Raw genomic sequence first — 12,203 nt, 5'->3', positions numbered from 1 at the left:
GGCTTCAAGAAGGCCTGTCACGTCTCTGATGGGTGATTCTTGGATCATCAACTGGTGACCACCGTGGGATGGTACGGATCCGTGGCCTCAAGCGCGTTTTTACCAACACCACGGCCGGTACAAGACCTGTCTGCAGCCTTGGGCCCGAACACGACATGATGCTAACGCAGACAACCTAAGCACCAAGAGCGTCGCGTCGATCCAGAAGATCTTCCGTCAGACAAACACCATGAAATGAGAATTAACTCCGGCGAAGACGCTGCAAAGATGCCTGGCCCGGGCGAATGTTCGGGCGGCTGACGCCTGCAAAAGTTGACTGCTACCATACAACAGTAGCGCTTGATGATGGAACTTTGGGAAGGGAACAGAGGACGGCAAAAGGAGGCCATCTAGTGTCCCCGGGGAAGTGGATCCCTCGCCCCGCTGTTCTTACGCCGTGGCCACGAAAGCTTTCCCCGGACCGCTGTCCGCCAAGGAGCACTTGATCCCGGGACCTTCCCTTTCGAGCCCCCGCCAAGAGACTCCAAGAACCGTTCGCTGGGAGCTACAATCGAGCGCCCCAACGGCCGGAATTGCTTGCAAATTTATCGCTCACGCCCCGATGCTACATTGTTGCGCTCCAGCTGTCGTTGATGCGGCCTGCCTGCCATGTCTTGGTCACATCCGAGCTTCCCTGAGTCGCAACCCACGAGGAGACCGTCTGGCTGCCCGCAGCGCCGAAAAATGCCCAGATCGATGGATCATATGGCTAGCAGGCATTCCGGCATGGGTTCTGCATGTCAGAATCCATTGACAGGAAGCAGTGACTGCCCAGAGCTCTGGGAGCTGTTGGAGCTTCGGCGGCTCGGCCTGCGATGCGAAAGCTCTAGTATGTGAGAGTATAAGTTCAATGAAATCTCCATTCTACAGACTCAACCCCCAAGGTACCACCACCTCCCCTCACTTACTTCAATTACCAGGCCCAGGCCCATCTGCTCATCAAAACCAACAAGATTGTCAATCTTTGTTTGAATTGAACGTCAGGCAAAATGGTTCGCGCTTCCTCTTACCTCGGCTCCCTCGCCGTCCTCGCTGCTTCGGCGGTGGGCAAGGAAATTGAGCCCAACGCGGATCTCGCTGCTGAGCTCTACGACTCTGGCGTCATTCACGAGCAGATCATCGCCAGCAAGAAGGTAACAAGCCCTGAACAATTAATCATCAATATGAATCATAATGACATCTTTGACAGGCCGAGTTCGCTCGCCAGAGAGAGGCCGGTGCCTACGCCAGTGAGCAGTACCCCGAGCTTGGCTACGCTCCTTGCGTCAACGGATGGGCCGAGGCCATCGCCGGTGACCGCAACAACACCTTCCGTTGCCACAACGCCGACCTCCACTCCTTCCTGAGCCACGCCGCCCTCGGTGACGAGCTTGGTGAGGGTTCCTCATCATGGGGTTGGACCTCCGATGACGGCCGCGAATTCGTGGCCATCGGTCAGTACCAGGGCACCGCCTTCGCGGAGATCAACTCCGACGGCAAGCTCATCTACTTGGGTCGACTCCCGCAGTACTCGGTACCCTCCGAGTGGCGCGAGATCCGCTCCTACAAGCACTACATGGTCATCGGCTCCGAGGCCGTCGGCCACGGCATCCAGATCTTCGACATGAAGAAGCTCCTGGACATTGACCCAGCCAGCCCCGTCACTTTCGACGCCAAGGCCGACCTGACCAGTCACTTCAACGCCCTGCTGCCGCTGGGCCGCGCCCACAACGTTGTGGTCAACGAGGAGCTCAGCTACGGTGTTGCCGTCGGCGCCCAACCCCGCAACGACACCATCTGCGCCTCCGGTCTCAACTTCTTTGACCTCACCAACCCCGCCGACCCCATCTCCCTGGGCTGCGCCAGCGGTGACGGCTACGTCCACGACGCCCAGTGCCTCGTATACCGTGGCCCCGACAAGCGCTTCGAGGGCCGTGACATTTGCTACGGCTACAACGAGGACACCCTCACCATCTACGACGTCACGGACAAGGCCAACGTCACCAACATCATCTCCCGCATCTCGTACGAGGGCGCGTCCTACACCCACCAAGGCTGGGTCCTCGACGTGAACAACCAAGAGTTCCTCGTTCTCGACGACGAGCTCGACGAGGTCCGCGGCAACGGGCCCGGCGGCGACGGCTACCCGGTCAGCTTCTTCTGGGACATCCGCGACCTGACCGCGCCTAAGCAGACCGGATTCTTCAAGTCCCCCACCAAGGCCATCGACCACAATCAGTACGTTATCGATAACTACATCTACCAGTCTCACTACGGCGCCGGCTTGCGCGTTCTCGACGCGAGCTCCATCTCCTCCGACCCCACCGGTGCTGGCGTCTGCGAGGCTGCCTGGTTCGATATCTATCCCGAGGACGACGACATGGAGGGCGGCGGCTACGTCGGCTTCGTTGGCACCTGGTCCTCGTACGCGTACTTCCCCTCTGGCTACATCTTCATCAACACCATCGAGCGCGGCGCCTTCGTCGTCAAGTTGACCGGCAAGGACTGCCCCAAGGCTCCCGTATGCAACGCCGACAACTGCCTGCGATCGTTCCGCGCCGAGTCCGTCCCCGGCCGTCTGCAGGAGTCCCAGGAGTTCTGCAAGTACTTCCTGAGCGCTCCGGTCAAGGACGTCAGCGTTCTGCCTGAGCACGCGGTGAAGAACTGTGCCAAGGAGGACAAGGTCGCTCAGGCTAGCAGCGCCTGTGCTTGCTTGCCCGCTGCCACTCCTGCTCCTTAAATGATAGCGCTTGAAGAAGAGTGGAGGACAATAGGATCCTAGCGACTTATATTCTGTGTAAATAGTCCCAATGACCTGTAATGAATAATTTGATTACGTCTTTGAACTTCAATGCTTTCCGATACACCAGTCAACATGTCTTTCTAACGTTACAAATGCCTGGAAAATGTAGCGCTTAAATGCTGGCGCAGGCCGCCTCCAAGTTGCAATATTCTTATGTCTACGAAGCCTCTACAATGGAATCGTAAGTCTCAGCCCCGGACGAGTACTGTTCTAAGCCTTCACCACCAGAGCCAAGTCAACTCTTTGCTTTCACGAAGCTAGCGTAAGCGAGGCCCCCATGTCCAACATCCTCCCATCGTCCTGAGCCGCAGGCAAACTGCAGAAGATGTGTGCGGGGTTGGCGTTGTTTGCCCAATCCAACGTCAATCTTTCCTCCAACAACGGCTTGTGGTGCAGAAAGACAAGGGTATCACAACGCCATGCAGCCGCCGTCCGCTGGACGTAGACGCTACCAAGACTGCCGGTCGCTGAAAGCTGTTGAGATAACAGAGACATGGCCTGATGGTTGGTGCTTCGATGCTGGAGCTTTCATGTCGGGAGCTCATCCGATTGATAAAGATGGCTCTCATCGTCCAGAGACTCACAAAGCCTTTTGCAGCTTATGCGCTAACTTGATTAAAGAAGCTCACATCCCGCGGTGAGCGAGAAGCCTCTTCAAAAATGGATCTCAATCCCGACCAGCTTTCCTACTTCTCTTCCCTTTTCCTGGCTTACACCGCTGGATCTATCGATTTTCCAACACATTCCACGTTGGAGAGAAGAAGATGGGCCATTCGAGCTCGGATGTGGGAAGACGCAATCCGTCATCCAGCAACAACCTCGACGTCTCCGTTTCCGACTCACCACAAACGAAAGGTCGCGACGTTGAGCACGGAGCCAGCCAGCTACACCATGCAATCGACACCCGTGCCATCCACGTCGGATCCGACTATGTATACGAAAAGAAAGTCTCCATCATGAATCAAGCCCTCATAGACATCGGCATGGGTCCGTTTCAGTGGAAGGTGTTCGCCATGACGGGCTTCGGCTGGTTCGTCGACAACGTAAGGACCTTTTCACTAATATTCTTAAAGCTTTGCTTAGATGATTATCGTAGTTCTGGATGCAAGCCATCACAATCATCAGCGCCCCGGTCCGCAACGAGTTCGCCGTCAAACGGATCGCCTTTCTCACAGTGGCCAAGTACGTCGGCCTGGTCATCGGCTCGACAGCCTGGCCCATGACGGCGGACTACATCGGACGCAAGCTCGCCTTCAACGTGACCCTCCTCATCCCTGCTGTCTCAGGTCTAGTTGGCGCAGGGGCGCCGAATTTTGTCGCAATCGCCACTTTCTGCGCATTCATTGGCTTGGGCACCGGCGGTAACCAGCCTGTCGACAGCGCCATCTTCCTCGAGTTCATCCCCGCTACACACCAGTACCTCTTGACCATGCAGTCGGCGTTCTGGTCTTTTGGTCAGGCTATTGCGGCCCTGATTGCCTGGCCTCTCATCGCCAACTTCTCCTGTCCTTCTGGTCTGCCGGCAGGGGAGTGTCGGTACGAGGATAACCTCGGATGGCGATACACATACTGGGCCTTTGGCGGTCTGACCCTCATCATGTTCCTGCTCCGACTGCTTTTCAGAGTTTACGAGACGCCCAAGTACCTTCTCGGAAGGGGGTTGGATCGGGAGGCCGTCGAGGTTGTCCAAAAGATTGCCGCGAGGAACGGCGGCTCGACTTGGCTTACCCTCGAGCACTTCGAAGCTGTCGATGCCGAGTTGGGCGTCACTCATGACGCGACCGCGGCAAGTTTGCCGCGGTTGGAAACTCGCAATGTTATGCGCCGGCAGCTCGAGAACTTCAAACCCGAGAAGATCCTCACGCTATTCTCTACCCCACGGTTTGCGCTCTCGATGACGCTCGTGCTTTTTCTCTGGTGCTCGATCGGGATGGCCTTTCCGCTGTATAACTCCTTCATTCCGATATTCCTAGAGAATAAGGGCGCGAGCCAGGGAGACTCGTCGCTTTCAACGACTTACCGAAACTATGCTATCCAGGCAGTCTGTGGAATTCCAGCGTCTATCCTCGGTGGGTTTACCGTCGACATGAAGCGCATCGGCCGAAAAGGCACAGGTACCTTTGCCTGCGTTGGAACTGGCGTCTTCTTGTTTCTCTTCACCAGAGCGACAACACCAGCCGGCGTCACGGGGTTCACCTGCGCCATCGCATTCTTCCAGAACCTAGTGTATGGGTTGCTGTACTCGTACACCCCCGAGCTCTTCCCGGCGCCAGTTCGAGGCTCGGCAAATGGCCTGGTAGCCTTGTTCAACCGCATGAGTGGGCTTATGGCGCCCATTATCGCAGCCTATGTCGGGATCGATACTGATTTACCGGTGTGGATTTCTGCGGCGTTGTTCGTTGTGGCTGGGTTTGTGTTTCTACTGTTGCCCTATGAGACTCGAGGAAGGGCGGCTGCATGATGGCGACGGGTTGATATACATAGCAAACTCAGGAAAACCTATCACAGGGAGTCCTTGTTCTTACTTTCACAGTGTTCTTTGCAAAAGACTTTTATCGGTAACCCGACTGTTCATTCGCATTATCAACTACGGCCGCTTTTTGCCCTGAAATAAAACACACTCGAATGATACTACTATGCGCCAAAGCGAGAAAGATCCGAGAACTGTAAAGCAGCTTGCCCAGAACAGATAGCCAGAACTCCAAATCAATGACTGAAGCATACACTTCAACTGAACTTACTACAATTATCCAAACCCCCCATTCTCTTCATCATCAAGACAACAGATGACAAAAGCATTAAAATCCGAAAAGAACACTGAAGTTAGCCCTCTACGAAAACAGCGCGGTATTCAAGCATTGGACGATGGAGCTTCCACTCGTGAGACCTGATGAAAGACAGGTCGCGGCACCTCCTACTGCCAACGGTCCCAGCGCCGCAAGACAGGCGGACGTATCCACCACGCCGTTCAGTGCGCTGAGATCTAAGCAGACCTGCGGCAAAGCCGTTATGCAGTTCGACGCCAGCGCAGTTTGGAGACAGCCGACGATGGATTGCCCGGTGGTGAGGATGTTGATGGCACCAGTGACGAGACAGTTTGCGACGTTGCCGACGGCGAAGAGTCCAAGGGCCTGGGTACATGCTGGGATATCCGCGAGAAGGTCTAAGCCATTCACCGTAGAGAGACTTAGACATGTGCCAGGGACAGTGGGACAAACCGGTGTCGGTGGTGCAGGGGCCGAGGTGGGACACAGTGCCGGGTCGGTGATAGTCGTGGTCGTGACGGTTGGAGTGGTGCTGAAGGCGCCTTGGAGACATCCGAAGATGGACAGTCCTGTGGTAGCGCTGGTGATGGAGTTCAGAGCAAGACAGACGGCAGCTGCACCAGAGTTGTAAGGGCCAAGAGCAGCGACACAGGTGGGAATATCGACCAACAGGTCAATGCCATTGGAGACTTGAAGATCGACACAGGGCTGGGGAATGGTTTGCGGGCAGGATGCTCCGAGTGTCCGGAGAAGGCAGTCTGCGATCGGCTGGCCCTGAGGATTGAGACCGAGGTTTGCTGTGAGACAGAGCGCGACGGGCCCGACGGCGAAAGGCCCAAGATCTAGCAAGCAATCCGCCGTGACCAGGGTCAATGGGATGAGACCGTTGGTAGTTGGCAGTTGGGCGCAAGCTCCAGGAAGGGTGACGCCGCATGTTGGTGCGCTTGTCGCTGTTGCAGTTACTACACAGCCGGTGAAGGATGTAGTTGGGACGATGCGCGTGGTCGAGATAGGTGGGATGGGCGTCAGGGATGTGATGGAGCTAGATGAGCTAGACGAGCTAGACAAGCTTGATGAGCTGATTGACGATGAGGATGAGAGGCTAGTTGAGGTGCTAGAAGAGGGTGTAGATGAGGTTGTAGATGAGGTTGTAGATGAGGTTGTAGAGGCTGGGGTGGATGTTGGAGTGGATGAGGATGAGGAAGTAGAGGAAGATGAGGAGGTAGATGAAGTAGAAGACGTAGATGCTTGGGATGTGGTAGAGCCAGCCACTTGAGAGGTCGTCGATGACGAGGAAGAAGAGCTAGAGCTTGGTGTTCCAGTAGTTGTAGAGCTCACGGTGGATGAGGTAGAGGAGCTCGAGACTGAAGATGCCGAGGTGCTAGCTGTTGATGACGCAGAAGAGCTAGACGCTGGTGCGACAGACGAACTTCCAGACGAAGAGGCCGACGAGCTGATACTAGAGGACACAGTTGACGACGCCCCTGAAGAAGTTGAGGAAGAGCTGATTGGTGACTCAGAGGAACGGGTAGATGGCGTAGAAGCACTTGAGGTAGACAGCTCGGAAGAGCTTGAGGGTGTCGGCTGGGGGGATGAGCTAGTAGATGCAGAAGAGGTTGTACCCTGGGGTCCGGGAGATGTACTACTGGATACTGTTCCTGGTGGAGTTGGAGATGAGCTGCTAGGGTTGGTTGATGTTGACGAGGTCGTCTGGATGTTCCCAGAAGACGTGCTGACAGGCGGCAATACGGAGCTTGTTGATAGACTGGTGACTACAGTGGACGAACCCGATGCCGATGGTCCCGAGGATGTACCAGCGCCCGATGTGGAAGAGCTAGTCGTCGACAATGTAGAAGAACGAACTGTGACACTTCCAGTGCCACTTGATAGCGAGCTAACTGTGGATCCCGACCGACTGGTGCTTCCACCAGAGCTAGAGCTAGAAGGTGTAATTGACGAGACGGGCGTGACAGGCCCACTTGTCCGGCTTGTGGGTGTGGCGGAGGAGGTTGCAGAAGGCGGAGGACCGGCAGAACTCGAAGTTGCAACAGATGGACTGCTTGATGCGGCGCTATTTGTAGATGACGACCGGGTAGATACTAGAGTGGCTGTGCTGCTGATGCTAGACTGCGAGGTTGTTGAGGTCAAGCCTGGAGGGACCGGAATGCCACTGGTTGAGACAGAGCTTCTAGATGTGGACGAAGTCTGAAGTCCGGTAATACTCGAGGTTGCAGTAGTTGACTGGGTACTTGATGTGGATTGCAAAACGTCTGGAACTATACTCCCAGTGGGGGACGTCGAAGGCGAAGATGTAGACGGCGTGGCAGGGGTGTTGGAGATGTTCGTACTAGAACCTGGAGTTCTGGCCGCGCTCGTACTTTGTGTGACTGTTACTCTAATGGTAGTCGTGGATGGAGAGATGCCCGAGTTGCTGCTGGCGGAAGTCAGTGAGTCGGGAAGAACTATGTCCGAAGTTGTTGAAGTAGTACGAGAATTCGGATCCACTGAAGTAGGAGCAATAGGCTGACTGGATGGTCCCCCTTGCGAGGAAGTTGCAACTCTAGAACTTGAGACGGCAGTATTGGCAGTATTGGTTCCCTGTGAGGGTCCAGCTGAAGAGGATGTAGCCGGGATTATAGAAGAGGTGGGCGACAACACGCTGGCGTCTTGTGGAACTTCGGAAGACCCGCCAGCTGGAGGAGCGCTTTGGGAGGGTACCAAGCTGCTAGGCAGTGGCTGCCCTGTCGAAGTGACGGGCCCAGGAGCAGGGGAAACAGTGTTTCCAGGACCATTAGACGGAACCACGGAACCAGTTGTGGCTGATGATGCTTGCCCGCCGTTGTTGCTGGAGAAAAGAGCCGGGTCCACCGGAATTGAAGCTGCGGTGGTGGGCACTTGAACGCTACTTGGAACAAGTATCACCGTCGAACCTGGTTGGCCTGAGGGGCCAGGAGAGAATGTGATCGTAGAGGTGACGGAACCGTCGAAGGTACTTGTAAAGATGTTGTTTCCTCCCGGAACTAATACAGGTGAGATTATTGCAGGCAACACTGGGTCAGCTGGTGCCAGGCTTGGATCTAGAACGCCAAAGTCTGGTGGTCCCGTAGGTCCTACTGGAATCACGGCTGGGGTACCCGGCAAGCTTCCAGCGGGAGCTACGCCCGGGTCTGTGTTTGCTGGATTGATAACAATCGCAGTAGCTGTGCCATCCGCCAGTGCCGGTAGGATGGTTACGGTGGTGAACATTGTACCAGTAACGGTTGCCGCAACTCTGACAACAGGCCCATTGAACGGCCTGAGCTGGGGAGTTGGAGTCAGAACGACTCTGGTCCCCGTACCATCACCTCCGCTTGGTGGAAGATCAATGGTTGTTGGCGCAAGGCCTGTGAAGGGGGCAGTAACAGTTGTGAACGGGCCCAAAAAGGCATTGAGAGGACCATCGTCGTTCTCGTCATCACTGCCACCATCGCTTCCATCGCTGGAAGGTGATGGAGTTAAGGCCGGATCGAGAACTAACAGAGTTCCAGTCGTATCGGTTCCAGCAGGTGGGATTGTGAAGGTGGCTGTTAGTGTCCCAGGTCCGGTTACTGTTGTTGGAACATATACTGCGGGGAAAATGTCCGGATCATCATCCCCAACAGTAGTTGGCACCACAATGATTTCCGTTCCGACAATATCGCTACCCGTTGGGGGCAACACGACGGTTGATGTCGTTGGTTCAGTACCGATGGCTGTCAGAGTAGTGAACAACCCAGCCGGGGCCCCTCCCGTGGGCGAAGCTCCATCAGTGGGTGTCAAGACGAGCTGCAAGGCGATGGAGTCTGTACCCACAGGTGGTATCGTCAATGTCGTAGTCATTGTGCCAGTCCATGGGCCTGTAGCAGCTGTGATTGGGCCTGGGAACGGCGCTGCGGCCGGTGTCAAGATGATCTGCCTTTCGATTTCATCTGTGCCTTGGGGAGGAAGCACCAAAGTCGACGTGACTGTGCCGGTCCAAGGTGCAGTCATGGTCTCGACACGTTCGGGAAATGCGTTCTCAGGAATGGATCCAGGCGCTGACTGGGCTGGATCGGAGGATGACGAAATGGCGTTCTGAGGATCAAATGGGCCTTGCTGGCCTGCGGGAAACGGCTCCAAAATAATCTCCGTGCCAACTCCAGAACTTTCTTGTGGTCCCAAAACAATAGTTGAGAGAGCAGTGCCTTGAGGCACTCCCCTCGTGATTGTTGAGACTGGGCCATTGAAAGCGGCGCTTGGGCTTCTGTGCATGAGTTAGTACAAGAATTGGTCCCTTACGGAGGAAAGCATCCATGTCGATCTTACTTACAGAGTTGAGGTATATGTGATGGTGTTCTCGACAATAAAGTCGGAGAGCAAAACTGTGGGAGCATTTGTCACTGGCACGGTGGTGCCAGCAACGGTAATCGTGGTATTTGAGCATATGGCGGCGCTCAGACGCACAGGAGTCTGGTCGACCACCAAGACATACTGCTTGATAACACCTTCATCATCAGGAAGGATGCACTGCGAGTTTGCTAATCTGAACCATAGCAGCATGCAAAGGGTGACAAGGGCACCACGCTGAAGGAGATCTTGCATTTTTGCGATCTGTGCCAGACAGTGAGTGAGGAATTATTGAACGAGAGTTTGGGCAATAAGACCACAACAGTGAACGAGGAAGACTTCAACGGATCAGCATCGAAGGACTCTCGTGATATCTCAGGTCCTGCGAAGGCTCTTGTAGGTCGGCCTTACACCCTGCTCAATGTATTGTTGGAGGTGTCACATGACCCTCAATATGCTGAAGAGTCTAGACTGTTTTAACCGAGCTGAGTCTCGACCCGGTCGTGTTGGAATGCATCCGGGGAATAATGTTAACCATCAACGGCCCGCGGCTTGAAAATGACGATCTCCGAAACTTCGCCGCAAGCGTAACGTCGATCAATGTCTCAGGATTTCGTCGCTAAGCATGTACTAAGCCCAATTTACCAAAAGGCTCAGTGTGAGGCTCATCTGAATCACAGCTGAAATCAACTTCAGGTGACGGCTTCGGTAATTTCTGTTTGTCCCTGCCAAACTAGGTGCGGTTGGAGGGTAATATTCTTATTTGACCCGAATTGTTTCACGGAGCTTTGTACTAGCCTCATTACATTGCAACAAAATTCATCGCGAACTCCCCCCTGGGGCTTTACTCGGAAGATGACAATTTCACCGATTATTATGCGGCTCACCGAGCATAGTAGACTGAATCGGTCGACAGTCTGTCATCGCAATCGTTCAAGAGCGACAGTGAGTTTGCGACATACTCACGGTCATTGTCAGATCTCATGATGTCATATAATTGCCGAATCTAGAACACTTCACCTTGGCGATGGCGCCGCAAACCTGGTCCTCGGGACCTCTCCTTTTCTCCCCCGATGCTTAGCGATCCTACCAGGTGACCAAAGTTGGGAACCCGGGAGGCAGAGATATCTCGTCGGCCCGAGACAGGCGTACCTACCATCGGCCAATGAGATATTGCGCCATTCTTGGACTAACTAGTACTATTCCCAACAAAGATGGTGCAAGTCGGTAAGTCTTTCCCAAAGCCCTCCGGTTGCACTAGTAGTATATAAGGTTTAGCCTCACTATTGCCCACAGAAAACTTGGTAGACGTTGGAGCAGTTGAGGAGAAGCCGCTGGAAATACCTTATGTCTCGGGCACTAAAGGAATTGGTCTCCAGTGGCTTGAAAAGTCCGTTTTCGCTGGGCCGCCAGCGAAGCCACTTTCAGCTAAAGGCTGTTGCAGTTTGGTTGAAAGTAATGACGTTTGATTATCACGACTCCCAAAATCCGGGAAGATCGCTCCGTCTATTCCCCTAGAAAGTAAGAAGCCGTGGCCGGATGCAGACATCCACCCAAAGAGCTCCTCGAGGTCTCCTGGCCAGCATAATGAGCTGCATGATTTTCAGTAGCCGGCGTATAATAAGATGCTTATTCTGTAAATGCTAAGACTTGCCTTTTCAAACAGTTCCCCTTATCACTCCAATATTGATTATTTCCACAGCAGTCGACATCATGCTCTCCATGTGTTCGTCACGCACGGCATTTCTTCCTTTGCTGTTCGGCCTGGCTCTCGCGGCACCACGTATCAGCCCGCGGGAAGATGGCTGTGCAGCCGGAGTAACGGGCCTTCCATCTGTTACCTATACAATGATGGCTCCCGTGCAGACCATTATAATCGACATGACCCAAGAAGACGGCTGTCCATGGATCAAGGCAGACCTGGCTCCCACTCTGGCGCTTCCGACAGCATCACCCATTGCTTCAAATCTTGGACCAAACCCTGCACCAAATTCGGGACAAAATCCTGGACCAAACGCACCTGTTCCGAACCAGGGAGCAACGCCTAGCATTTTGCCCGATGGCGCGGTTCCCAATCCTTCTGCCACCGCAAATTTGGGTGGAAGTGTGCCAGCTGCATCGCCCAATGGCGGCGGGCCTCCTCAACCTCCCGCTGGGCCCGGCGCAACGGGTCCGATCGACGGCGGAGGTGGCTTCTCCCAAAACGTCCCAACTGGAAACGGCAAAAATCCAGATTCTGCGACCCAGACTCAAGGAGGATCCCCAACCACAGT

General features: G+C 54.7%; 4 protein-coding genes across 4 annotated transcripts; 3 read left to right on the top strand and 1 right to left on the bottom strand.

Annotated features, from left to right (window-relative positions):
• Positions 1–1,028: 1,028 nt before the first annotated feature.
• Positions 1,029–2,758, top strand: CGGC5_v016334 (uncharacterized protein; the record flags this gene model as incomplete). Its single annotated transcript, XM_032026433.1, has 2 exons — positions 1,029–1,172; positions 1,229–2,758. The coding sequence occupies 2 exons, from the start codon at positions 1,029–1,031 to the stop codon at positions 2,756–2,758; spliced, it is 1,674 nt and encodes a 557-aa protein (XP_031877144.1).
• Positions 2,759–3,585: 827 nt separating this feature from the next.
• mfs1-3 (MFS siderochrome iron transporter 1) lies at positions 3,586–5,282 on the top strand (the record flags this gene model as incomplete). The annotated part of the gene is made up of 2 exons (XM_032026432.1): positions 3,586–3,864; positions 3,918–5,282. 2 exons carry the CDS (start codon positions 3,586–3,588, stop codon positions 5,280–5,282), a joined length of 1,644 nt encoding a protein of 547 aa, XP_031877143.1.
• Positions 5,283–6,580: 1,298 nt separating this feature from the next.
• CGGC5_v016332 (uncharacterized protein) lies at positions 6,581–7,795 on the top strand (the record flags this gene model as incomplete). Its single annotated transcript, XM_066153504.1, has 2 exons — positions 6,581–6,808; positions 6,881–7,795. The coding sequence occupies 2 exons, from the start codon at positions 6,581–6,583 to the stop codon at positions 7,793–7,795; spliced, it is 1,143 nt and encodes a 380-aa protein (XP_066007117.1).
• A 693-nt stretch (positions 7,796–8,488) lies between these two features.
• Positions 8,489–10,185, bottom strand: CGGC5_v016331 (uncharacterized protein; the record flags this gene model as incomplete). The annotated part of the gene is made up of 3 exons (XM_066153503.1): positions 8,489–8,578; positions 8,701–9,847; positions 9,914–10,185. The coding sequence occupies 3 exons, from the start codon at positions 10,183–10,185 to the stop codon at positions 8,489–8,491; spliced, it is 1,509 nt and encodes a 502-aa protein (XP_066007325.1).
• Positions 10,186–12,203: the final 2,018 nt, after the last annotated feature.

The sequence above is a fragment of the Colletotrichum fructicola genome (genome assembly GCF_000319635.2).
Source record: "Colletotrichum fructicola Nara gc5 chromosome Unknown KSG_Nara_v1_contig10, whole genome shotgun sequence".
Lineage (NCBI taxonomy): Eukaryota > Fungi > Ascomycota > Sordariomycetes > Glomerellales > Glomerellaceae > Colletotrichum > Colletotrichum fructicola.
This window is presented reverse-complemented; position numbering and strand designations above follow the sequence as displayed.